The 27,816-nt window shown below is 38.8% G+C and overlaps 2 protein-coding genes and 1 non-coding gene across 3 annotated transcripts; 2 read left to right on the forward strand and 1 right to left on the reverse strand.

Moving 5' to 3' along the window:
* Nucleotides 1-1,322: 1,322 nt before the first annotated feature.
* LOC124142576 (transcription factor 25-like) lies at nt 1,323-20,466 on the reverse strand. Its single transcript, XM_046511141.2, has 17 exons — nt 20,199-20,466; nt 19,200-19,436; nt 18,024-18,157; nt 16,428-16,493; nt 16,157-16,242; nt 14,836-14,966; nt 13,926-14,025; nt 13,699-13,792; nt 12,896-12,988; nt 12,136-12,241; nt 10,184-10,291; nt 8,809-8,927; nt 6,799-6,957; nt 4,182-4,272; nt 2,779-2,858; nt 2,035-2,110; nt 1,323-1,689 (listed from the first exon to the last, which is right to left on the reverse strand). Exons 1-17 carry the CDS (start codon nt 20,364-20,366, stop codon nt 1,483-1,485), a joined length of 2,055 nt encoding a protein of 684 aa, XP_046367097.2. The 5' UTR covers nt 20,367-20,466; the 3' UTR covers nt 1,323-1,482.
* Nucleotides 5,409-5,481, forward strand: Trnat-ugu. Its single transcript has one exon. It is a non-coding gene; the product is annotated as a tRNA-Thr (tRNA).
* Nucleotides 20,467-20,633: 167 nt separating the features above from the next.
* Nucleotides 20,634-26,459, forward strand: LOC124142577. Its single transcript, XM_046511142.2, has 5 exons — nt 20,634-20,820; nt 21,841-21,865; nt 23,699-23,854; nt 24,530-24,639; nt 25,614-26,459. Exons 1-5 carry the CDS (start codon nt 20,693-20,695, stop codon nt 26,302-26,304), a joined length of 1,110 nt encoding a protein of 369 aa, XP_046367098.2. The 5' UTR covers nt 20,634-20,692; the 3' UTR covers nt 26,305-26,459.
* Nucleotides 26,460-27,816: the final 1,357 nt, after the last annotated feature.

Consider the following 27,816-nt stretch of genomic DNA (forward strand, 5'->3'; position numbering starts at 1 on the left):
TCCCGTAACCACATTCCACAAGATGATAATAGCAGTGAATACAATCAGACACAAGGTACATCAGGGTGTTTGGTCCCCACATGTATTGTAGGTGTCTTCAAGATTGTAACATAGTTCAACATATCCATCCATAGCAATCTATTCTAGGGCTCATCATCTCAAGGCATCCCTTCTCTTGAACATAAAATATATTCATAGCACCATCACAAGATCTGATACATATTCCTCTGCACCTGCTGTTCTGGGTAAAGACCCAATTCATTAATCCCATGTATATCTTTAGATTCCTTAATCAGTTTAATCTAATTAAAATCAGATCTTCATCTCCAAAATAATACCTCTCAAAGCTTGATTTAACTATATAAAACTTGCACCAGTGCAACCTATTATTGAAAAATGCAACCTACATGTCTACATGACATGTTAAAAAAATTCAAATTTGACTTCTGACTAAGCCTTACGTTTCCACACAACAACCTAGTTCTGTCTGGTGCAACTAAGTTTTCATGTCAACATATAGATGCATGACAAACCCTCCACACAACGACCTGATTCTGTCTGGTGCAACTAAGTTTTCATGTCAACATATAGATGCATGACAAACACTCTACAGGTCACATCAGGAAAATTTTCTCATCAGCCAGTTTGAGCAAAGGCCTCCAAATTCTTGCAATTCTGGCCAGCATATCTGATTTCCGTATATACATAATGATCATTTTGATTGGTTAATAATATATTCCATGCTGTACATGTAGTGGATATCCCCTGTCATTGTGTATGGGTTTTCTTATGTTAAGATTGAATTTCTGAATAAAGGCGGTTACGCCTGAAACCGAATTGTTCCACAAAGCTGACATTATCATGATGATTAGCTGAAGAACCTACTTCTTCATTTAGATTTATTGGTCAAAGTCTGCTCTGGATTTCTCTGACGTGACCTCTGTTAGAGGTGTCCTCTCATCTTAATGCAGAGAAGTATTGTACTGGATTAAAAGATCTGATTTTGAAGAGATTGTGGCAAGCTCATCTACATACCATCCCCCTGATCAACCCATCTCCCTTCCAACAACTCTCTTGGCTTCATAAGCCCTTACACCTTGCCTTAGATTCCTGTCTCTGCTTCATCAAAATCACAATCCCAGTTCACCCCTTCAGAACTCTTCCCTCACCCCTCTCCTTATGACCATTCCCCCTCAGACCTTATCCCATTCTCCTTCATTTTACCATCCACCCCACTCTGGTATCATATTCCCCTCCTATTTATTACCCCCTCAGAGCTTATCCCATACCCCCTCATTTTATCCCCCACCCTGGTATCATATTCCCCTCCTATTTATTACCCCTTCAGATCTTATCCCATACCCCCTCATTTAACCACCCATCCCCAATTTCCTTCGTTAACCTTCTCAGCTCTTCTCTCCAAACTTCTCATTTTACCACCAATCCAATCCTGGTCTCAAAGTCCCTTTCCCCTGTTTCTCCTTAGTCCCACTCCTCCTCATCCCTCTCCTCCCCATCTTCATCCTGCCTGTTCTCTACTGGCGGCTCCACAGGCTGGATGTTGTTCAACAAGTCTCGCATGGCATCCATCAACACCCCAATGCCTCTTCGCAAATTGTTCCCTTCGGGGTTATCTCCCCCTGCGGCTCCCTCTTGGGCTGCAACTGCTGCTGGTGCTGGATCAGGATCCTGGAACAAAGTGTCTGTGAGTGTGAGCACGATGAGTGTGTAAATGAGACTTTTGTCCTGTGCTGCTTTGAACAGTATTTCAGTTATAGCACTATTCACTTGGCAGTAGTAAATCATTAAATCAGATCTTAGTTCTTGCTACCGCTAAACAAAGATTTAAGGACATCCCATTAGGGTCACTTTCCTCATCTGGTAAGCAACGCTGTGATTGGTCAGATAAAAGGTTGTTCTGACATGACCTTTAATGGGAGTCCGTCCTCGCTACCGCTACACAAAGATCTGATTTTAATGAGATTGTCCAATATAAACATAACTACTTTCTGAAGTAGCCACACATCCACTTACATTGGGGTTGTAGTTGGGCAGCAAGGACCTGAGGAAGAGGGAAAGTGAGCTGCCTCCCTGCTCCCCTCGCCGGCCCCTGAAACAGGTAGGAATACTTTTCCATCACTGAGGTTAATTCTCAGAAAATATCTGTTCACAGTTTAAGCACTTATACAAATACAAAAAAACTTTCAACAGTTAAATCTAACTTTCCTCAAAGAATGCAAAGGGTGTATAATGCTTTTCATGCTTCTCACCCAAACCTGTCATAATTTTACAACCATGTTGCAATTCTGTTATCTATTCAATGTCTATCTTAAGCCACTTTAGAGCTGCAAACAGTGTATGCTCTTGTGGAGTAATGTGGTCGGTCCTAATACTGTTAATGTCAGGCTCTAAAACATACATACAACATGGGAATGCTTGGTATGACTGCCACAGAGTAGGAAAAAGTTGTATACTCTGTAAGTCACCGACTCATGACAAGTTCAAGAGATGAGTCAAAACAGTTTACCAGTATGCTACACCAAAACGGAATTTGTGGTAAATCAGTATCAAATCTTTAAATGCTTAAACTGTTAAAAGCATGTAATGATACTAACATCAGACAACATTGGAAATAAATGTCCCTTGTCCTTATGTCACCAACTGAAAACACAGCCACATTAGCTCTACCGTACTTACAGTTCCAACTCTATAGTCATCCGAATTATATTATATAATAATAATGTGTACCGTACTTGACATGATAAGTTGTTAGCTCACCTGACTGGGCGGTCATAGGTTGCTACAGCATCATGAGGAGGCAGGGGGTCGTAACTTAGAATTGGAGATGTCGTCAGCTCCTGCAAACATGGAGATGAATCAATTTTTAATACACTTGGAATGAAGTAAAGCCCTGTGAAAATGAATTGCCAATGTCCCCTTTCTGCCCTATGATATTCAAGGTCGGCCCTACTGAAACAATGACATCACATGGCTATGTAATTAAGACATTGGAAGACATCAGTTGTGATGTCAGCTGTTCTCTGACCAGTGGATTTATATGCATTCCAGGTATCATTCTCAACTCCTTGGGGAGTATACAACCCATGCCTATGGGCGCTGGAGGGTTTTTACATCAATCCTACACATCAGGTACACATTCCCTGATGGGACTAAGTCACTTGCCCAGGGTGACACCACACGTTTTGATAATTCGGTTTCGGGTGTATTCATGTTTCCATCTCATCATCTACAATCGGATGAGTGGGTTCTTTTGAGTACACAAGGTGAAAGTACTATACACTAAAGGTAGTGACAACCCCATAAAGACCTGTAAGCATACTCCATAGGCTGAATAACAACCTGGTTCCTAGCGGAATACGATCTCAGCACCGGGAGCTCCTACCTCCTGTGTCCCTCCCCCTTGAATGAGGAGAGCCTGTACCCAGCTTCCATAATGAAACAACCTATTAATTGTTTGAGTAGGCAGTTTTCTATCAACAATATTACTATAGGATGAAATGACCATAGGGGAAATTTACTTTGTTGATGATTATTATAATACTTTTCAGCTTCATATTGTCGTGTACCTTGGCCTGGCTTACTACTGGTACCTTCAGGCCACACATTTTTATTTTTCGATTCACGGGCCTCCTGCCCCTATTGAAAAGCAGTCAGGAAAGAGGGAAATTAAAAATAATTACTATTATTATTATTATTATATCTTCCAAAAGTGATATAGACCCTCAATAAAAAATGTTTTATATATAAATTCCATGTCTACATCACTATAAGTGATTCAAGTTTTAACTCCACAAATGAATGAATGAATGAATGAATGAATGAATGAATGAATGAATGAATGAATGAATGAATGGAAACCTGTAAATAATCAAGTCCATACCAGACAATCCAGTGATTGATATTATGACCAACGATCCATGCCAAATAGGTACGAAGTCATTCAATCACCAAGTCACTAAGCCTGACCCATTCCGTAGCCTCTTACAACCAGTATGGGTTGCTGGAGAACAGTGCTGACCCATAATCCACTGTGGTCAAACAGTATATGGACAGGCCATGTACAAAAAGGTGACAGACAGGCAGTTAGTCAACTATAATACTTAGGTGTGACATGTGGGAGGACACCCTTCTCTGTCTCTCGGTCCACTGAAAGAACTTACCGGTGGTAGTGCAGCTGTGGCATCCTTGATCTCAGACACAATGATGTGACGGAAGATGTTGCGTGGTGTGCCTTGGTACCGGATACTTCGCCTGTTGATCATAATATTAGATATTATCTTTATACAGTGTTTGACCCTGACTAAAATTTGCCAGTGGTCCAACGGAACAGCACATGCAAGTATCTACTGGTCCTGTTCAATCTCTACACACTCAATGGTGCTGACCAAAACAGGTTTTCAATCGCAGATACATGTACTTAATCATGTTCATACAAAAACTGAGTGGGCGTAATTGGAATGACAAACGTGTCAAGAAGGTAACCACAACCACACAGGGTTGTTTAACTTGCTGGTTTTGCTTGGATCTAAGAGACAATCTTTCACAGATTTCAAAAGTCAAACAAACTACAGTGAAAAAATAGTCAAAACATGAAAAAATCCTATTTTTTTCAGAAAATACACATATCAAAATTAAATTTTGCACTGCACCTCTTCTGTTATTATGGAAACTATTCTCTAAATTTGAAAAGAATCCATGAAGTAGTTTTCTAGTTACAGGTTGCGCAAATGTTTCAGTAAAAAACTTTTAATTGCAAAATAGCTGTATTTTTTCAGGAAATTTAAGTATTGAAAACAAACTTTGCACTGCACCTCTCCTATTGATATAGAAACTGTAACCCCAATTGGAAAAGAATCCATGAAGTACTTTTCAAGTTATCAAGTAATAGGTCGCACAAATGTTGCAGTAAAAGAATTCTAAGTAAAAAAAATGAAAAATAGCTGTATTTGTTCAGAAGATCCAAATACTGAATCAAACTTTGCACTGCACCTCTCCAATAGGTATAAAAAGGGTTCCCCAAGTTTAAAATCTGTGCAGTTGTTTTCAAGTTATAGGTTGAACACAAAAATGTCCTTGGAAGGACGGATGGACGGACAGACAGAATTCCTTGTTATAACTATTTATACCCCTGCCCTTTTATAATAATAGCATTCCCACAACACTCCTACCCTCTACAATACACTGTAGATTATTCATACACAGATGGTACAACAGTTATTGATACCAGTTCCTGGATCAGTTTGTGTTAGAGTCAGTGTGAACAGCACTGGGACAGGTGTTGCCAGTTTCACAAATAATCAATACAGGTATTGTGTTTGTTTACCAGGTCTCCTGACTCTCGGAAAGGCTTGTCATGACTACAGAAACATCTTGACAAACTAATGCAAGCCTCCATAGCTCAGTGGATAGAGCACTGGTCTTGTAAACCAGGGGTCGTGAGTTCGATCCTCACTGGGGGCTGAATTTTTTTTTTTTTAACATGATATTTTTACAAGTATCTTTGAACAGAATGGTGACTTTTGACATTTAATTAATACAACTGCAAACATACTTGGCTTTCAAATTATATCTAAATACTATAAATTATTTCTTGGAATACATGCATTTTTGAATGCATGAATAATATTTTTGAAACAAAACACCAGTTGCTTTTATTGTTTGGGTAATTTTAGAAGTGTATTACATTTCAGTCTAATTTATATATAACTATTCATACCTTTCAATTATCATTCTGATTTACTTTTCAGAAATAAATATTTCATCAAAGGTAATTTTCATTGATCACAAGTGAAATTGAAGAACACACATCACACAAGCAGTGGAGTTGTGGTTGCCATGGTTGCTTATATATAGCAATGCCCGTAATAATATAACAGGGGGTTGAGATAAGGTGCTGCAATTCATTGAGCAGAGTTGCATCCCTTAGGCATATCAGAATCCTATGACTGCGGGTTTGAATCCAAGATTTCACTCTGACTATGATTCTTGGTTTGTCAGCACTGTACCTCTATACTCTTAAGTTTAAGGTAGTAATCCTACTAGGACAAACATCACCTTGGGCCTTCCTACCCCATTATGCCATGACATACCGTATTCATCATATTACCGGTAAGCGCCCTGCTCCAGTAAGCACCCCCTGACCCACTTCCAGACCCATCTGTAAGCAATCTTTTACAGAAACAGAAACATAGAAGGAGTATAAGTCTGTCTCACAGTCCCTGAACCATATTATTTCCCCTTCCGCCCACCCTTTTCCTTAATGTAAAAGCCCTAAATGGAGCAAGTCTATGTTTTCCTCAGGTTCAAATCATTCATCTCACTGGGGTTCCTTTTCAATTTAAATTGAGTTATTTGTTTCTATCAAAATTATATATTTTCAGAGACTAAGTATTCGTCTAAAGTTTTAGCTTCATTGACTTTTGAACTGTTTGTCCACTCTCGCTGGTTCTCTGAAACTAAATTTTACTCATTTAAGGTTTAAGTGACCCCCAATGTAAATTTTCTAAGCTCCAAGTGACCCCCAATGTCTATTTCCTAAGCTCCACGTGACCCCCAATGTCAATTTTCTAAGCTCCAAGTGACCCCCAATGTCAATTTTCAAAGCTCCAAGGTAGCTTAATATAGCGAATACTGGGTACGGTCACTGCAGTACTGCTCCAATACTGTTGACCCCAGCTACTCGATAAATAACAGTGAAGAACAAGGCTGCATGCCCCTCATGGTTTATTCTCCCTACTCCCCCTTGCTGCTTATTTCTTACATGAAGCAATGGCTTACTTTTGCCTGGCATCCTCAACAAGTGGGTCCTTCCTGTCCACCCTAGCCAGCACCTCCTTCACGTTCTTCTCCAACCAGGCCATCGCATCAGGCTCCTTCCAGCAGGGAAAGCTGCGCCCAATGTACAGAGCTATCAGCTGCTTCAGCGCCTCCGTCTGACTGTCAAATAGAAGGATAATCATTGTTATGTCTATCTCAGATATATCATCCCCAATGGGAGTCCGTACTAGAATTTTTCTTGTACTCGGTGACTCACTGGATCGCGGGGACATACATGTTCCCCATCTACGCTATTGTCTGGCATCTTTGTAAGTTTGTTCAAGGTTCATACAGATATGGAACACTAAACTTCAAGGCCTTTTCAAGGCTTTCAATTGCCATTTTCAAGGCTTGTTTAGTTGGGTTATTAGCGTTAGTCTGTCAATGTTGTTTTCAATCCAATATACAATGAATGAGTTGTAAGAGCTAAAAACAACAAGCAGGGGTCAGGAAACGGTCATATGCCCCGGACATGTCAGATTGGGAATCTCAAATGTCCGGTTTAAAATATTGCTTACCGGACATTTAAATTTTTTTGTCCGGACATTTTAAAAAACAAACAACGCTACCTTCAGGGTCCAAATTATTGATGAGCGTTATCGTATCCCTTCAACTTCAGGTGAATAAACTGGCATAACAAACTTGGTCAATAAAAGTATGAAATTTGATATAAAACATCACTAGACATGATGATTTTACCATTTAAAATGTATTTCCTGCTCTCCAAGGCATTGTTTTATATGCAGAGATTACGATTACCGAAACTAAGCCGGAAATAGCAATCAGCTCCCAATCTACCGGTGATTCAGATAAAACGTACCCAGTGATACCACTTTAAAGGATTTTGATGCAATGGTGGGAAGAAATTGTATCTGAAATTATTATTTTATCAGGAAGAATATATTCCAATATCGTGTTATTTTAGTTGCAGCTTCCACCATAAATACTTAAAATTATAAGAACCATAAGCGTAGCACTTTGGTACAGATCGTATGCAGGATATATTTTTTGACGTATGGACGATTTTGACCAGTCACCGTAGGGACTTCTCGCGCTACATGCATTTCGATTGAGAAAACGTTATGTTGACATTTAATAGTCATACTGCCTCAAATCTGACTTTTAGCGAGTCATGGTACTGCATTTAAGATATGTGTATCCATTCTTTTGCAACTAAAGATTGTTTCAAGGCGTCAATAGCAGTAATCTGACCGTGGTTGCTGTAACTAACGGTGAGTTGTGAGATCTACCGATCACTTCGAATACGATTTCGCCGAAATTATTGTAAACATTATAATAATTATTGAATGAAATATTGAATAATTTTAATCAAATATATTGCAAACTCTAGTCCAGATAAACAGTGAACAATTTTTTTTATTACCAGATATTGTAATGATAGGATTAAATTCGGCCTTAAATTGCGTTCTTCAGTTCCGATTTGTTATCTTGTATTTCCGGTGTTACGTGATCGCGGTGATCAGCTGATAATGTTTTCTGAGACGTGGGAAAACATCGTGTCATTGGAAAACTTGAGTTTACTAAAAATGTTAGTAAATTTTGGGAGCCATGCTTTACTTCGCTATAACCGAAGCACTCAATAACAACTTGTAATGTGTGTGAAAAGTCGTACGAAAATACGCTATTTGAGGGGGCGTGGCCTAAATGCAAATGTCTGATTGGGATTTTATTTTTTCCGGGCCCCTGCTAACAAGTATATTTCATTTTGTTCAAATTCAAGGGTTTTCAAGCTATTTTGGAAATTTTCAAGAACTTTTCCAAGCCTGAATGAACCTTGTAAAACAGTGCCTGCCTCCTAGAGTGCCTGCCTTGTAGAGTACCTACCTCGTAGAGTACCTGCCTCGTACAGTACCTGCCTCATACAGTACCTGCCTCATACAGTGCCTGCCTCATGCAGTACCTGCCTCATGCAGTACCTGCTTTATACAGTACCTGCCATGAACTACTCACCTGTTCTGTGAAGCGGGTCCGAAGAATGGATGTGATGTGACAGCAGCATCTGGACTGACACTGCACTTGTCCAGCAGCGGCATCAACGTCCCGGGGAACATGATCAGGCTGGACTGGAGCTGCAGACAACCACACATTTCTATATTTCTAAACATCTTGATAAAAAGTATAAAACCACTCAGGGTATTACCAGACGCATAATATTGTATACACACAAAAAATGGAGGAATGGATGTAAATAATATCCACTTCTGGTCCCGCTGGATGCAAAGAGTATTGATGCTGTAATGATTGAACCGCTTAAAATTGAATCATGTATGTAAGATTTATCACATATTTCTGACAGTCCATATCAAATATTCTACACTCAATCTATAATAAGCACACAGCACCACACATACTTTGTATTTTATTTCCTGTAGAAAGTGGTAATCCTAGGGCCTGAATCATAACACCTGTGACCCCAGCCATTTGTTACTGAGAGTCCGAAGGACCAGCATATACTAGTATACAGACCAATGTAAATCACTGTATCATGGTATACAATTTGATCAAATTCAACATGGATACCCAACTCAGACACAGTATACTGACTCATTAAGATGTTTAGTTGGTTGGTTGATTTGTTGTTTAATGTCGCACTCAGCAATATTCCAGCTATATGACAGCGGTCTGTAAATAATCGAAATATCCAGTGATTGATATCATGAGCATCATCCACGCAATTGGGATCGATGACATGCATCAACCAAGTCAGTGAGTCTGACCCCCCAAATCCATAGATTCAGCGTGTTTGGTGCATGGTGTTTGTGTACATGATCCAATATGCAAAAAAATCGGTAAGTTAGAGGTACAATTTCTGAGCAGGGATTTTGCTCAGAATCGAAAAATCACGACATTTTGAGCTTTTGAAACCGCTTACTCTTAAAGTACAGCTTTGATTTTTGTTCATTTATGAAGCTCTAGAAGCTCTCAGGGGTCAAGCTGATGAAAACGGTCAGCCATCAAATTACCCGGTACTCTCCGTAATCAATGTAGAGCTTCACCTGATTGGTGGCTTGTGCACTGTACGTAGACAGGACCACCTGCTACCACATCCAACCACATTCATGCCTTGGATCTGGGGCGATCAGGTAGCCTAGTGGTTAAAGCGTTCGCTCGTCACGCCGAAGACCCGGGTTTGATTCCCGACATGGGTACAATGTGTGAAGCTCATTTCTGGTGTCCCCCGCCATGATATTGCTGGAATATTGCTAGAAGCGGCATAAAACCATACTCACTCACTCACTCATGCCTTGGATCTCTAATACTCACAAATATAGAGAAAAATGTAAATGCTGTGTAGATTATTCCTATCCCACTGTACATCACTCACCAGATTATCTGCAGCATCAGTACTTTCTTGGTTCTGATTGGCCAGATGGAACATTGCCAGTGGAACAGAGAATGCAAAGTTGGGCAACTGTGTGAGGTTCCGGTGTGCCTGTAAATCACACATTCCACAATAATGCCATGGCACTGTAGCTCACCTGGGTATCTTGAAATGTCAACAAAGACATCCATGAACAAAAGTTGCAGTCAACACCGACTTTTCTTTAGTATAACTTCAGGATAAACCACAAAGTTTACAATTTTTCAACTCAATTTTGGGAGCCCCCTGGGTGCTTATTAATATTATGTCAAATTGTCTTGTCATCCAAAACTATCCACTATGCACAAATAAGGGTCCTCTTTTATCCAGAAATTGAGTAATCAAACTCTCAATCCTTTTTGGAAAGACTGTTTGGAGGCTTTTTATGAACTCTCTAATAAGGCTACAATTGACACTTTTGATGCACTGGTAAGCACACCTCTATTTTATAATCCGGATATCAAGATTGACAAACAAACTCTTTTTTGGAAACAGTGGGTTGATGCAAGAGTGTATAGAATTTGCGATTTATTAGATATAAACGGTTGTTTTTTGTCATACAATGACTTTTGTAGAAAACATGAGTTCACACTGCCAATCATGCAGTTTAATAGTATAGTTTCTGCAGTTTCAAACTATATTAAGAAGGCAAACATAAAAATGGAGAACACCATAAGACCTTTAGATTACAGTTTATTATTGACTAAACTTTTCTCATTAAAGAAAGTTTCCAAACATGCCTACTATACACTTTTGGGACCTTTGGTGAGTTGGAAAGCCAGACAGAAATGGGAATTTATTTTTGGTGAATTAAACTGGAAATCCATTTTTATAAAACCTTTCAAAATAACCAAAGATACAAAGCTTCGGTGATAATTCATAGGATACTTACAACAAACTCATTTCTATTTTATATCAAGAATGTGGACAGTGATCGATGTACTTTTTGCAGTGATGATAGAGAGACGATCGTCCATCTCTTGTGGGAGTGTGATATTGTACAGAATTTTTGGAAACAGTTTATGAGCTGGATAAATGACAAATGTGGACACATTTATAATCTAAATCTTTCAGCAGAATTTATTATTTTTGGCTTTAAAAAAATCTTATTACTGATAAAGTGTTTGATTTTATCATACTGTTCACAAAATACTTTATCTACAGATGTAGAGTTCAAAATATACTACTGAATATAGTTTTTAAAGAGTGAACTCAAATTTCGCTATAAGATAGAGAAAAGATGTTTTTTGTCCACAAACAGAGGTTTGGATTTAACAAAGACTGGATGATGTTCAATAACCTTTTTGAATTTTAGGATATGTATGTGTGTATGTATGTGTCCCTGTGTGAAAGCGTGTAAATGGTGTTTGTAGGAGAAGTGTGAATGGCTGTTGTTTTTATGATAAAAAAAGGAGTTTCCATCATGTGATACATATATATTATGCATTAAATCATTTATTATCACTAGTAATATCAATCATCACATTACAAATGATGTGCAAACAGTTAATGCATTAATGTGCATTATATCGTGTACAATGTATTCTGAACCCTGAATAAAAAAAAATAAAAAAAATAAATAAATAAAAATAAAAAATAAATAAAAAATTATGTCAAACACCAGAGATGGGGGGTGGGGGGGCACTCGTAATCGTGTCTACAAGTGTTATTTACTAAAGTAATAAATCAAAATTAAGTACAGTTATTGATAGTTATAACAGTTATCAAATTACATTAAAGGACATTTTTAAAAAATAAAATTAAACGGTCATCTTCATTAGAAAACTGTGTGAAACTTGAGCGAAATCAACTGGTCTTTAACAAATTGAAATGATGAAACCTATTCAGAAAACAATCCAGTTTGTTTCCGGCCTCCTTAAACATATTACATCATAGGATGTCCTGCCTGATCTCACCTCCCATTCGTGGTACATCCTGATGAGGAAGCTGAACTGTTCAGCTCGTAGTGCATAGAAGTCAATCATCAGCAGCACACACATGGGGTCACCATCGGGGTCCAAGCTGGAATATCATGTGTACCATCTTTCAATTAACAGTGAAAGAAAAAGAATCTTAATTAAAAAACACATATTAGTTTTATTTTTCAAGGTAAATTTGTTTGGTTGTTTAATGCTGCTCTCAGCCATTTTCCAGCTACATAAGAGCGGCTTGTAAATAATGGAGTCTAGAGAAGACAAAATATCTAATGACATTAAGCCTCATATTATGAGCAAACAATCCACACTGTCGGGTATGTTGACATACTATGAACAATGTCACACAGCCTGACCAACCAATCCTTTAAGGTTCCTTGTATGACAAGCATGGATAGCTCAGGACCAATTCTAACCTGGAATCCCCACGGGAGCAAGGTACATAATACAAATACATATCAAATCCTATATAATATAAGGGGCAATGTATACAACTTTACAGAAATCTTTTAAGTTTAATTGATAAATGTCCTACCTACAAAACAGCCTTAATATTTACAACAAAAAATCATTGTGTTGCATTTGTATAACACAAAGCATTTGATGTTCAACTAAGTGCAAAAAAGCACAATCTTGCAGTACTTTGTGTGTGCAATATACATCATGGTAAAAAAATCTGGGTGCTTCAATGGTGCCTGTTCATATCTGATAAGAACCCTTTCTGACTCAGAGCAACACCTACCTGAGTAGAAGTTTACAGAACTCCAGAGCAGTCCTGTAGCATCCCCTCTGTCCAACTGATGACAGATGTCGGAACAGGCACAGGTACATTGCCCTGTAGACATACAAACATATACACATCACATAGCTTGTTCAGTAGACTGGCAAACACCATACAGCCCATTCAGTAGACATACAAACATCATATAGCTTGTTCAATAGATAATCAAACACCCTATAGCTTGTTCAGGAGACAAACATCTTCTAGCTTGTTAAGTAGACATACAAACATCATATAGATCGTTCAATAGGCAATCAAGCACCCTATAGCTTTTTCAGTAGACAATCAAACATCTTCTAGCTTGTTTAGTAGATATACAAACATCATATAGATCGTTCAGTAGACAATCAAACGCCTATAGCTTGGTCGGTAGTCACACAAACATGCTATAGCTTGTTCAGTAGAGTAGACATACAAACATGCTATAGCTTGTTCAGTAGACATACAAACATCACATACCTTGTTCAGTAGACATACAAATATCACATACCTTGTTCAGTAGAATACAAACATGACATACCTTGTTCAGTAGACATACAAATATCACATACCTTGTTCAGTAGACATACAAATATCACATCACAGCTTGTTCAGTATATATATGTTCACACATATGGTTCAGTTGACATACATCATACAGATCACTTCATAGACATACAAACACCATATACAGTCGTTTAGGATGTCAGTACATACATACAAATGTTTGAAAGCAAATTCTGGCTTTATAAAGACATTCTAAGTGTGAGTCTTATTTGTGGTACCTGTTCTCCTGTCTCCTGTAGTCAAGCCTGCAGGTGCCTGTTGTCATACTGAAGGACGGATGGAATGTGTGTTCAAATGCATAGAGGGTTCTCTCTGTAATGAACAGTAAAGTGTCAAAATAATGCACATCATTACAGACCACTGTGATATACATGAAATTAAAATATTGCTGACTATGTAAAACAAACAACAAACCTACATTACTTAATAACTTGAATTATCTTACCAACAAGTTCAGCGGCCATCTGCATATCTTCACTCATCTTAAAGACATCACTTAGCTGAATGAGTCCATTGATGTGATAGGGGTGCATCTGCAGCAAATTCTGAACAAACAAAAACATCCATCTCACATTCACTTTCTCAATGAGCAGTGATTATACTGAGACAACTACTGAGTGACTAACATAATGTACTGTAACATATTTGAAGCAAATACTTGGATTGTCCACTTTAGAAATGAAGCCTTAGTGACACCTTGACACCCTTTTATAAAGGAAATAAGTCAATCTATGACCGGCCCGATATATTCAGATCAGTGAAATTCTTAAACATGGACCCCCTTGGAAAATCATCTATCTGACCTGGATTCCTGTCAAAAGAACAATGACATATACAAAAATCTATTTGGGAGAGTGACAGGTTGAAAGTTACTATCAAAACGAAATGCAATTCATGGTAGTTTCTTCCAGAAGCCATGACAGTAACTGTGGTCATCATATGAAGGGACCAAAATATAACCTAAGCCCCGTTTCACAAACCGATCTTAGCGCTACGATGATCAACTTAGTTTTTTCCTCCAAATGATGAAGGGCTGAATCGGGGTACCAGTAGTACAAAAACTCAGCCATTCAGACAATCATGATACAGTCAAAGTCAAAGTCTCATTCCGGCTCCTTATAACCAGGAAGGTGCGGGTAATAGACTAACAAGGTCCTACACTGTTCAAGATTAAGGGAGCCCTGTGTTCTTGAAGCTTCTCCGTTCATTCTTGAATCTAGGGACCCATGAACTAATAACTTTTAACATGAGGGTAATGAAAAGGACCCCTTGACTTTCATGCCTAGTTTTGAACACTGTCAATTGACCACCTCCATTCTCTCTCCCCCTCACCACCATGATGCCTGCTGACTTACAGCAATGTTCTGTGGGTTGAGAGATTCCACTGCTTCCAGGAACTTGAACTCTGTCTGTTGGTACTGATGATTATGTTCAAATGTAAACATCTGACAGTTTGGACGATTGTCAAGAAGTGACATTGACAAACCTGAAAACAGATAACAATATCATTATGTCATTAAATGGGTGTCTTCATGTTGGCCTTGTTATAGGTCGAAACATATTATAGTGGCCCAACACACCAATTTTATGGCATATGAATTAATTGACAACCTAAACTACATGTTTCCAAATATTACAGTAAATGATGTCACAGTCTATCACCTTGTTATGACTGCATTGTGGGGAATGCAATCACGCTCAAATCCTGTAGTGGCCCTCTGGTTCTGATATATGACGTGGGCGGATTTGAGCGTATTACGGACAGTCGATTCATATCATATGGCAGCGTTAGAAATGAGCACTAGTCCTGTAGTCCTTACCAAACTGCCCAATAGCTAAGGTATCCTAAGGACTAGTAGAAATTTGCCCTTCTTAGGGGTTTTGCTATATGTTAATATTTTTAGCATGATAAGGGCTACAACTGTTAGTTTCTACCGCTGTATGGTAATACACAGACATTTATGACCCACCATACAGTAACTGGAGCAATCCAGGGCAGTTTGCCCTAGCATACCATCATAGATATTCTTATGTGGGACCACAGCCCATGTCTTTACCGAATATCATAAAAAATCAGATCTTTCATGTCGATACGACACCTCATGACATGCAAAGATCTGACAACTCCTCAAGGTTGCATGAAGTGAACTTTCTAATCAGCCACTCAGCATTTAGGCTTCTAAATTCCAGGTACGAGTGGGCATAGAGACCCGCATAAAAGTCTGCTTTCTGATCTCAAATACAAAGTTATATGGCCAGTTCCTAATTTAAAGAATAAAGGCCACATTATCATATTGTTGTGGATATTAAGACACCCTGAGCGTCATGAAATCTACATAAAAAAGGGAGTACAATAGAATAAAATATTGGTCTTCTGTGTTGGTTTTCCTTTGTTAAAATAGAAATCCCTAAAATATGTTTTGCTCAAGTAAGGTCAACTTACGATAAACAATATGTTAAGACAAACACCTACTTAAGAGGTGTACTTCAAGCTAATAGAACCAAGCAGTTTTAATATAGAGTGAGTAACTCATTATTGTTTTAACTGGATACTAATTGATCAAGTTCAAAACTGATAGGAATGCATTTTTCACAAACTAATGCATCTTCAATGGCCAAGGGTACCGCTGTAAGTTGTTACTGTGAAGCATTACTTCATTGTCCAGTCATATTTACCAGTTCTTCCAATCGCTGGCCAGTTGTCCCGAGGCTGAACAAGCTTCGTTCCTCGATGGAAAGTTCTATGTCGTCCTCTGTGCCGACTTAAAATTGAAGAGAGACACAAAAATAATATTAATATCATTTAAATCTCCTGTGTTCACAAGCATCTATGTACATTTTTGAGAAAATTGAGGTTATTAGTTTGCAAAAGAAATGAAAACTATTCTGTTTGAGGTGAGGGTTTTTCTCATGGTATATGAATACCAGATAAAACTATTTGACTCACTTAGTTTCTTGTTGGACTACCCTGGAACCAAATATCCTCCTCATTTCATTGTCAGGATTTAGATTCCTATTGACAAAAGAAAAAAGCACAATCAATGATAATTATATTCAGTCAATGAGGTTATATCACATCATATTATTTATATGTGTATATGTAGTGAGTGAGCGAGTGAGTGAGTGAGTTGTGTTAAACGCTGCTTTTAACAGTATTCCAGTTCTTTTACAGCGTGTCAGTTTAAATTGGGAGGAAAGCCTGAAGTGATGCAGGTCTCAGACGTTTACCACTTCGGTGAAACCCACAAGCACGGGTATGGTGCTGACAAACCTAGAAACATAATCGGGGCGAACCAGGATTTGAAACCACAATCATAGGTTTCTGGTGTGCCCAAGGGACGCAACTCTGCACAGTGAATGCGGCGCCTTGGACATATAGAAGTATACTTCCAAGGGAGTTGAGAATGATAACTTGAATGCATACGGATCTACTGGACAGGGAACAAACTATATATTTATCATCCAAAACTCTAGGAGATATCTCTGTAACAAGTCCCATGAAAATCCGGATTAGAATTAATCTTCAGCAACCCATGCTTGTCATAAGAGGCGACTAACAGGATTGGATGGTCAGGCTCGGTGACTGGCTCATGCATGTCATCATATTCCAATTGCGTAGATCGATGCTAATGATGCCAATCACTGGATTGCTGGTACAATTATATGAGTTACAGACCATCATGAGCATCAATCAACATAATTGGGATACAATGACATGCGATCAACCAAGTCACTGAGCCTTACCACCCGATCCATTTAGTCGTCTCTTACAACAAGCATAGGTTGCTGGGGACCTACAAGCTTACCCAGAATCCGCACGGGTAACCATGTAAATTAGTGCACATGCTTTATCTGACAACTGAAATATTTTGTGCATTGGGTTAGTGATATTCAAACTTTGCCAGCAGTTTCTTTGTGTACAAGACATATTGGCTAGTATCTTATTTCTAGAAATGCCAAACATACTTTTCTTCTTAATTAAAACTGAAAAGTTTGTTGTTAAACGCCTCACTCAGCAATATTCCAGCGTTATGACAGCGGTCTGTAAATAATCATATCTGGGCCAGACAATCCAATGATTGATGTCATGAGCAACTAATCACACCATTGGGACACAATGACATGCATCAACAAGTCAGCGATCTTGACACCCGGATCCCATTAGTTGCCTCTTACGACAAGCATAGTCGCCTCTTACAACAAGTATGGGTTGCTGAGGACCTATTCTAACCCAAATCTTCACAGGGCATTTTCTTTTCTAGAATGTGAAGCCCTGAGTGAGTGAATGTCATTTGATATCTCAGTACCGGCATTCAACCAATAACACAACAGTCTGAACACAATCAAGTCTGGGCCTGGCAAACCAGTGACTGATAGCATCAGCAACAATCCATCTGTCTGAAAATGATTTCATCAGCCAGATTACACATTGGCACCACCCTGTCATTGCTCTGATCGGCCATCTTGACAAACATGGGATGCGATGGGCCTATTCCGCCCTGGAATCCACACGTTGTCCCACATGTCCTAAATGTCTCTTTACCTGTGTTCCACATTCAGCAGTGCCCGCATGTCGCTGGTTATTGTGTCTACCACCATGCCACCCCCTGCTGTCTGGTCCGTTATACCCAGGATACGATTCACCTCTCGTATACCTGCATCAATCTCATCTTCACCCTGCAGTCAAACGGTGAAACATCAGAGAAAGAAAACAACATCTAACCAGTCTAAGACATTCGCCACTAGCCCAAAGCCCAAGTCTAGTAAAAATGTGTTTCGTCAAACTTGCTGAGCTAATAATAGTATATACAATAACAGAAAATTCTACCTCAAATGATGCTAAGAATCTTGTTATTTTGGACAAGTACCGTAGCTTATGTAACATAACTAGATTTGGGGAGAAGACAACTAGTCCCTCTAAACCATCACTAGTCTCAGACTTACGGACTAGTGGTCATGTCTATCACCTCAAAATGTACTGTGATAGTCTTTCCAATACACTAAACAGTCTCTACTGATCAATTAACAAAGAAATCAGGTGATATTTTTATTTGAAATTAAACATGAAAGTCAAGTGCCCTTGTCAAACCCCTATGTTAAATGTTAAAGATTCAGGGGGTCCCTTGATTCAAATAGTGCAGGAGATAACCTCAGTTCTGAAAGATAAGTCAGACACTTTCTTTGGTTAATTTCCATCTGTCAAAATGCATCAATCACATCAGTTGACAAAAACATTGGGTCAAAACTTTACCTGAGTTGTGTATGGTTGTGATAAATTTTGGCGATCTACCCCTCCTTTGCTGTGTCATTTTGTCATGATTGGTTGGTTAGTTGGTTGTTTAACACCGCACTCAGCAGTATTCCAGCTATATGATGGCGGTCTGTAAATAATCGAGACCGGACCAGATAATCCAGTGATTGATATCATGAGCATCGATCCATGCTATTGGAATCAATGACATGCATCAACCAAGTCAGCGAGCCTGACCACCTGATCCCGTTAGTCACCTCTTACGACAAGCATAGTTGCCTTTTACGGCAAGCATGGGTTGCTGATGACCTATTCTACCCCGGATCTTCACCGGTCATTTTTTTATGACGCCTTTTTCATGATGCCCCCTTAATCTCAACACCCCGCTTTCATAAATGACCTTAATGGCATGCTGCAGCAAACTCTAATGGAGGGGGCACTTCCAACTAATAATTGAAAGAACCTTACATCTCCAGTCTGTACAGCTGTGTTGTTATCATTTTCTTTTCCCTTTTTCTTTTTTTTCTTTTTCTTCTTTTTTGTGACAGCTTTTGGGGAATTTTCCTCGCCCTCTTCCACAGGATTTTCATTTTTCTGTTTATCCTCATTCTCTTTATCTTGTTTCACATCGACTTCGTCATTAGCCTCTGCTGGTTTAACAGGTGCAACTATGATCGGCTCAGACTCCTCTACATCCTCATTCAGCTGAAATTGAAAGTCAAAAATAGTCATTTTTGACATGGAGATAGATTCTCACAAACTGTGCTACTTGTATTTCAATTTCCAACAACATATATTCATACACTATCAATTTTGGGTCTGTTTTATTTTCATTTAGGACAATAGCAGGGTTAGAAATTGGCACTAGTCCTATAGTCCTTGCCAAACTGCCCAATAGTAAAGGTATCCTAAGGACTAGTAGAAATTTGGCATTTTTAAAGGTTTTGCTATGTGTTATTATAAGGACTAGTGGACGGAAACTGTTAGTTTCTACCGCTGAATGGTGTTATTTTGTTGTTGTCTTGTTTAATGCCTGAAACAGACAATCCAGTGATTGATAACAATTGAGCAACAATCCATGACATCGCAGTATAATGACATCAGCGTACGTTGGGATACGCAATCAACAAAGTTACCAAGTCTGACCACCCGATCAATTTGGTTGCCTCTTACAGACCAGCATAGTATGTTGGGGACCTTTTCTAACCTTGAATCTCCATGGCATTAATGACAATGTGAAATTGCAAGGTATATAAATGGATTCAACAACGGTATATATTTTCCGCCATATTACTCTGAGCTGCTTGTGAGAGCAATACAGTTTTATAGCAGTTATTTTTTGTCCTTTACAGAACGGAAATACTAAATACTTTCCTTGTACAATATTTGGAAACGAACATGGATATCATCAACGATATATATGATGTGAGTTGTTTACGCATGTTCAACCTATGACCAAAGACATACCAGTTCAAAGGGGTTAAAGGCAGGTTTCCTTCGTTTATGTTTCTTTTTGCTTTTCACTTCTTGAAATTCAGCTTCATCGGCGGAATCAGAGTCGACTATGAGTTCGACTGGGACGGCACTGAGTATATCGCCGTCGCCCTGAAGTCTCCTTAAAGCTCTGCTTGACATGATACAACGAAACAATTAACTTTTAACCACAGGTTTTCGAAAGCATAAGTTTCCACGACGAAAGCTGTCTGCTTTCACAACCGGAAGTGAAGATACATTAACTCCGGTACTAGAGTCTATATTGCGAGAAACAAATTCTCCGCTGTAAAACAAATTCAAGATAGAGCCCAACTAGTTTTTAAATATTTCATGCACGTTTTGAAAAACGTGGAACGGATCTATCGAGTTTATCAAACAAGAGGTTTGTTGAAATTTTGTGCAGAATTACAATATGGCTGCCTCCACGAATTTCACATGATTATTGGAATAACTACATCTGACATAATATGATTCGTCTCGCGAGCCGAATGTTATTTGGGAATAATTGTAACACAGTATGTGTGCTACAGAGAAGAGAAGCAAGTAAAATCAAAATGGTCAAACAACTCAAGAAGTTAGTTGATAGAAGTCCAAAGTAAGTTAGATCTAATTGATGAACCTAGAATTTAGAAGAGAAAAAATGACTTAAATTAAAAATGGGCCTGTTTAAGTATGCATTGCTAAATATGTGGAAAATCCAGTTGATAGATATCAGTGTACATAGTGCACACTGACATTGAATTTGAACATGTTGAAAGCTATGCGTCATCCTGTGCTTCTTTGACTTGTTGACTTGCAAACAACACAAATTTGGATTTCTAGGTCAGAACAAGTTTCAAGGACCTCAATGCTTGTGGTATAAGCTGACTAAAATGGGGATCGTGTGGACAGGCTTTATCACTGGTACAAAATCGTAGCTGTATGTACATGTACTGCACCACTTTTACGCTCTGATATCTATGGATACTCACAGCTGCAATTAATTCATCAGTTATTTTCGTCGCTATATGGCAGAAATAACGTCGATGCGACGTTAAATTTTAACTCACTCACTCACTCTAATAAAGTCCACTGCTGATTTTACAGGGACCTTTACAAGCAGTCAGATTACAATATTCAAGCATATTGTGGAATTGTTAATACCCCTAGTTGCAAAGCCATCTTTAAAATACACCAATTATCCCAAGTGAAAATATAAGTAGTAATGCAATAGTTATGAACCTGTAAATACCAAAGAGTCAAGTTTAATGATTTGGACACTCTTAATATTTTAAGAAACAGCCAGTAAACACATTTGATGTGTTCTTGATGTGTCTGTCTGTGTGTGTCTATTGATTCCAATGCGATAATCTTGTTTTAATCCCTTATGCCAACATTTTCCTGAGGCAAGGGAGTTAACCATGTTAACTGATTATAAAAGTCGAGTTTCGAGTTAACTCCCTTGTCTCAGGAAGATGTAATGCCAAGTGCCAGTCAGGGTTCCATTATCAGAACACTCATTGGCGAACTCTATATTTTCCAAAGGATGTACCATCTGATCTCAATACCTCGGAAATTGAAGTTGCCTGTGAATGTTTTGTGTACTGATTTTGATTAATGTTCTTTCTTTTTGCAGAAAGAAGTGGCACAAAAATCCAGCGGTATGTTGACATTTGACATTTACCTTCGAAATAACATGAATATGTTTGCATTGAGAGAAATATGACAGGGATCGACTCAACAGTATTTCTGTCACATTAGTCTAAATGAAAAAGGGGTCACAGATGGCCCAGTGTTATACATGGTATAAGGGCCGCCATCATTCAGCTTGAATATTGCTGACCGTGGCATAAAACAACTGAAAAACAACATAGAAGGCCTTGTGTCAAAGCCCAACCCTGCCTGGATCCCTAGTATCGAGTTGCATACACTATCTCTTACTATATGCCACTAATCCTGTGTGTAACATAGCCATCTGACTGCTAGACCGTGGATAGCAAAAATATGGTTGGGCTAAAGGAAATGGCTGTGGAAATTATAATAGGGATCTTTTTATGCACACCTCATAGATGATTTAAATTTTTGAAAATTCTCCTATTCCTGTAGATCGATACAACTATCAATAATCAAAATTAATCAAATTAATATCCAGAGCAAATTGTTGCAAGATTAGAGTTATCCTCCTTTATTTTGTTTGTCACTGTAACAGTATGCATAACAAACATGTTTTGATTGGTTGTAATTTGTAGTTTAACCAATCACAAGCTGTGTTACATAACAAACTTTGACTACCCATGTCAAACAAGTCACATTTGTAAACTTGTGAAAATTGAAACTGGCTAGTAACATTTAATGCCAGCTAGCCCACCTGGGCTCAAAAGATTTTGAGACTATTTCACACAATGCACACATCACATACTCATGGGTTCGAACCCTGATGCACACTCTTCATGATCTTTGGTCTGTTGGCACCAAGCCAGCGCTCACTGGTTGCACATGGTTCACATCGAAGATCTGCATCACTTTTGTTTTCTGTCACATTTACAGTACCGATATGCTTTCAAGGTTATGTTATGTGGTTAAATGTAACTTGCTGTTATGACTATGTTATGAAATGGTGTTCCAATCTTAGTATCACAAATAGCATTGTGAAAGCATGCTCAGAGTTATTAGTCACTAGTCGCCCCTTTCCGTAACCTGCAAGAAGACTGTTCCTCTTATCGGTGAATGTTATGTGTGAAAATACCACAAACCAATCAGAATGTGCATACGACTTCAAGTACTTCGGTCAAAGAATGCCTCAGGAATAATTATTGATTTTACATGTCTTGCATTTAAAAATATACCCAAGATACAGTTCAATGTGTCAATCATACTAAATAATACTATAAGTTTGGATGTGGATTCAATAGTGTCCGAAATATGTATGATATATGGGGAAAATATACGTGAATCATTATGCAACGAGTTGACAGTTCTTTTAGCAATGCCCATTTGCGCGAGATGGGCATGAGTCATTCTTCGGCTTGTCCCGGAATAACACGAGTTGGTCCCGAATGGCTGGGAGAAGCTGCCCCTTTGTTCAGGCTCCTCCAGAACTGCTTGATGCATGGAGCAAAAACTTGTACAATTTGGTGTGTGAACTTGCCTTTATGTCAGGCCAGACTTTTAGTTGGCTTAATGGTCAGTACGTGGGAAAAAATATATGTATATATTTCAGACATTTGTTTAGTTCTTCAAAAAGTGACATGTATTTGAATATGTTGCAATATGTGCAGTGCTCGTCACTTTGTTTCTCAAATTGTCTTGCAGTTTTCATGGTTTAATGCATTTTTTGCAGTTTTTATTTTGTGGTGAAGTCTGAGGTTTGCATTAGGTGGGAAAAAAAAGAAATATTGGATTTTTTCTCTCATTTTTTTAGGATGTGCTGAACGTCTAAACCAATAACATAACATCTCCTCCCTTACTCTTCAAAAATTCCTTATTTCTCCAAGATGACGACATCAACGACTACAAGTAGGGGTGTGAGTGATGGACAGCGTAGACGTGCAGAACAGGTGAGCACAGTGCTATACAACTACATCACAAGCATCATAGACTCTGGAGAGCTCTCACCAACACTAGCTGACATGGCAGTCGACATCAACCGGGTATGTGACACAATCGTCTTTCTCCAACTTGTCAGTTCTGATTCCCCTAGGGGGTTCCAGGTTAGAATAGGTCCTCAGCAACTGTTGGTCCTACAAGGCGACCATGTCATCAGACTTGGTGACTTGCTTGATTAAATGTCATCATAACCCAACAGAGTGTGATGTTGCTCATGATATTAATCACTGGTTTGATTGGTCCAGGCCTGATTAGTTACAGGTTCTTCATCATATAGCTGGAATATTGCCAACTGTGGCCTTGCATTTTTTTCCGTTGTTGGTCCCTAGCGCAGATTGGCGTTCTTCATCGTTATGTGGAGCCAAATATTTTGGTTTTTCCAGTCCTGTCTAGGTGTTTGAGAACTTGGTAGGTACACAACTCTTAAATTGAATCTTCAAGTGAAATCTGCTTTTTATGTAGGTTTTGTTTTTGTTTGTTTAACGCCGCACTCAGCAATATTCCAGCTTTATGACGGCGGTCTGTAAATAATCGAGTCTGGACCAGACACTCCAGTCATTGATATCATGAGCATCGATCCACGCAATCAACAAAGTCAGCAAGCCTAACCACCCAATCCCGTTAGTCGCCTCATAGGGCATGCATGGGTTGCTGAAGACCTATTCTACCCTGGATCTTCCGGTAATAGCATCGGTCATGTAATACTATTTTGTATGCAGGTGAAGGTGACCCCAGACTTCAGTGCAGTGAACATCTACTGGCTGAGTCATGGCTTGGAGAAAGATGATGAACTTGAAATTGAGCTGAAGAAACATGAAGCTAAACTCAGGTAACAGTTCACCATGCTCTGGCAAGGACAAATACAAGCTGGGGCAGGGGTATAAAGGCGCCAGTAATCTATGGGTCACCACTCATACTCATTCCCTGCTATGTGAACAGTCACTTGCCCAGGGTGACACCACAAGTTTGGACCTTATGTTTTTGGGGTCTGTACGTATTCATGTAGCCACCATCTGGTCATCTACCAACAGACGAGGGGGTCTTTTGAGTGCACAGGGTGAATGTACTGTACACTAGGTGTAGTGACAACACTGTAAAGAAACGGAAACGTTGGTCCCAAGGTTGAATAACAACCTGATCACTAGTGGGATCTCGGCACCTGGCTCTCACCGCTTGCCCACTCGGGAGATAGAGAAATGGAGCTGGTGATGCCACTTTGAGAACCAATCGTGGCTAATGGGCCCAGGGTATACTGCAAATCTTGAAATCAATGTGAGCAAGAAATTAACACAAGGACCCTTGCTCACAATTTTATCTGGACATATTGAAGTATATTGTCTTATCAGGTTCAATGCACATGGCCGGAAACAATGACATATATTAGAAACAACTCCCATTATAAACAATGTAATTGAGGTCTGTACAATCTTTGTTGGTGACCCGACCTTTCTCCTTTTAATTTGCGCTATTGGAATCTCCTGCTTATATTTCGTATCAACCAGGTGAAGTGAAGTTTGTGAACATAACAAATGATATCATTCAATCGAACTGCTATTTCCAAATACTATAACATGAAATTTCAAATTTTTATAGTTCAAAGGCACGGCTACGAGTACACATTTAGTTTATGATGTATTTTAGGCCAGGTTTTGACACTCAGAATAATTTGGTGACACATTAGTTTCATGATTTAAAGTATATCATAATAGAATGGAGATAGATGCACTGGACAAACAAGGATCGGTGCATGGCTATGGGTGTTGATGTGAGTGGTATTCATATTTTTGTCTTTGTTTCACACAGGTCTATACTTATATCCTACCGTATTGTCGGAACTATTCCCCAAGTTACGTTTGTACAAGACAAGACGGCAGGTCGGTATGCAGAAGTCGAGAAATTACTGAGAATAGCCGATTTTGGCCCTGATTTCATACCTGGTCCCCTGGGAAGCAGTATTCGAACCCTGCCCCAGGCAGAGACTACACCCTCAGATGCAGACATATCTGAGCAGCTTCAGAAGCTTTCTCTGGACTTTGTGGATACCAAACATGGCAGACATATTATTGCTGTGGATGAGAAGACTGATCTTGTTCCTGAGGATGTCAGCAAGATGATGGAAGATGAAAAGGATCCTGTGCCTGATTTAAATTTCCGAAGTGATTTGTATGGACTAAACCATGAGGAAATAATGAACAGACTGCTTCTTAAAAAACACAAGACAAAGCATCGAAGTTCGGAAAGGACACTTGGAATTGAATCAAAAAGTGAAGGCACTGTCAAACCAGTGCAAGCACCTGACTATGAAAAGTTTTTGAGAACAAAGAATATGTTGAAGAAAAAAGCCAAAATAACAAAAATTGATTACACGGTTCCTGATTATTATCGTTATGAAGCGTTTCATGATTTTGGTGACAATACAGAAAGAGGTGGTACAAGAGATGATGATTCTGATGATGATTTAACTGACTCTGATGATGATACCACTGATAGATAAAACGAGTGCTCATGTTTTCAGATTTTTCTGCGGTTTTATATATAAAGTAGATTATTAATTTGGAAATTAATTGCTTACAATATTGTGAAATATCAAACACGAGAATGTTCATATTGTTGTGTGTATCAAATCAGATAATATGAGAATACAATCAAAATAATGAATAAAACAATTCTGAAAATAATGATATAAAACCTTATGTTGACTACTCTATACATGAACCAGAAATACATGGACATACTTCAGACACATGTACCCGGTACAGAGAATCTGTATGGTAATTAGGGGTTATTCTGAAATATTTAAACTACTTTGGCTATAACAGCTATTAAAATATCTCAATCAAAGGCTAAAGAAAATAATAGTCTTGGTTCTCAGGCACCGCCCGCATCATCATAAAGTTAGCCGCACGTTTCATTTTTATTTCCATTAAAAAAAATCCCAATAAAATCCTTAAATTTTCCAAGTCCAACGGTAGTCAAATACTGTATTTCAGTATTTTACTCATCAAAGAATACATTTATGTAGGGAGGTCCTTTCCCAGGTTGATTGTATTTGGTTACACAACTTTTTATTTGCTTATATACTAGTTTGAACTAAGAAAAAAAAAAAACACTATATTTTCTAAAGCCATTGCCTGAGAACCAATTATTATATTTTTTAAGCCCAAACAAACATTTTTTGTACTATCACATGCCTGTATTCTATTAGGGCAAGTCAGGACCACTCTGTCTAAGGCACCACAATTTGCTGTGTAAAAGTGTCATTTTGGAGTGCCAGAATGTTATGATCATGGTTTCGAATCCTAGACTTGCTTTGATTATCTTGATTTGTAAACCCCATACGTGTGCTCGTGCTCGTGGGTTTCACCAGCATTTCAGCATTATCATCCAACATTAAGTGGACATGCTGTGATATAATTAAACTTGCTCATGCACTCTCAGTGACTTACTTAGCCACACCATGCCCTTTAGAAACACTTACATTACAAAAGCAACTACCGGTACTATCTTCTAACACTTAAGCATGTCTTGACCGTGTGCAGAGCTGGATGTGGCTCAGTGTTCTATAGCGGCCGTAGGATTGCCATGTCAGGTTATCATGACAATGGGTTCCATTTCTAAATTTTTATTCTTGATTTATTAGCACCAACCCATGCTTGTGGGTTTCACTGAAGTGTATTGGCCTTTCCTCCCACATTTAGTTGGAACATCAAGTCAGGCTCAGGTCACCCTGTGTTGACAGCATGAACAACACCCCACATCTCTGGGACATACGACGCACAATATATACATATAATTACTCTTGACAAGGTCAATATGCAGAAACAAAGACCAGAGGAACCGACCCCTGAGGTGGTCAGACCGAAGACGAGTCAATATTCATCACGTGACAGGTCAGTGTCAGTCACATGATTTGAGGGTCTACATTGAAATGTATTGTTTGGTCACATGGTACGTTGCTCTATTCTTAATAGAGATATAACAATACCTATGGTTATACCTCTGTTAG

Source organism: Haliotis rufescens, unplaced genomic scaffold (genome assembly GCF_023055435.1).
Source record: "Haliotis rufescens isolate VD_foot unplaced genomic scaffold, xgHalRufe1.0.p SCAF_19, whole genome shotgun sequence".
Taxonomy (NCBI): domain Eukaryota; kingdom Metazoa; phylum Mollusca; class Gastropoda; order Lepetellida; family Haliotidae; genus Haliotis; species Haliotis rufescens.

What these genes read in the sequence shown, in the direction of transcription:
- LOC124142576 (XM_046511141.2), bottom strand. Translation starts at nt 20,366, where the DNA reads ATGTCAAGCAGAGCTTTAAGGAGACTTCAGGGCGACGGCGATATACTC. An exon ending in GATGGCCGCTGAACTTGTTG is followed by an intron (nt 13,793 to 13,925) that starts GTAAGATAATTC and finishes TGTTCATTACAG; the next exon opens with AGAGAACCCTCTATGCATTT. An exon ending in TGCCCAACTACAACCCCAAT is followed by an intron (nt 1,690 to 2,034) that starts GTAAGTGGATGT and finishes ACTTTGTTCCAG; the next exon opens with GATCCTGATCCAGCACCAGC.
- LOC124142577 (XM_046511142.2), top strand. Translation starts at nt 20,693, where the DNA reads ATGATTCGTCTCGCGAGCCGAATGTTATTTGGGAATAATTGTAACACA. An exon ending in TTAGTTGATAGAAGTCCAAA is followed by an intron (nt 20,821 to 21,840) that starts GTAAGTTAGATC and finishes TTCTTTTTGCAG; the next exon opens with AAAGAAGTGGCACAAAAATC. An exon ending in AGTGGCACAAAAATCCAGCG is followed by an intron (nt 21,866 to 23,698) that starts GTATGTTGACAT and finishes TATTTCTCCAAG; the next exon opens with ATGACGACATCAACGACTAC.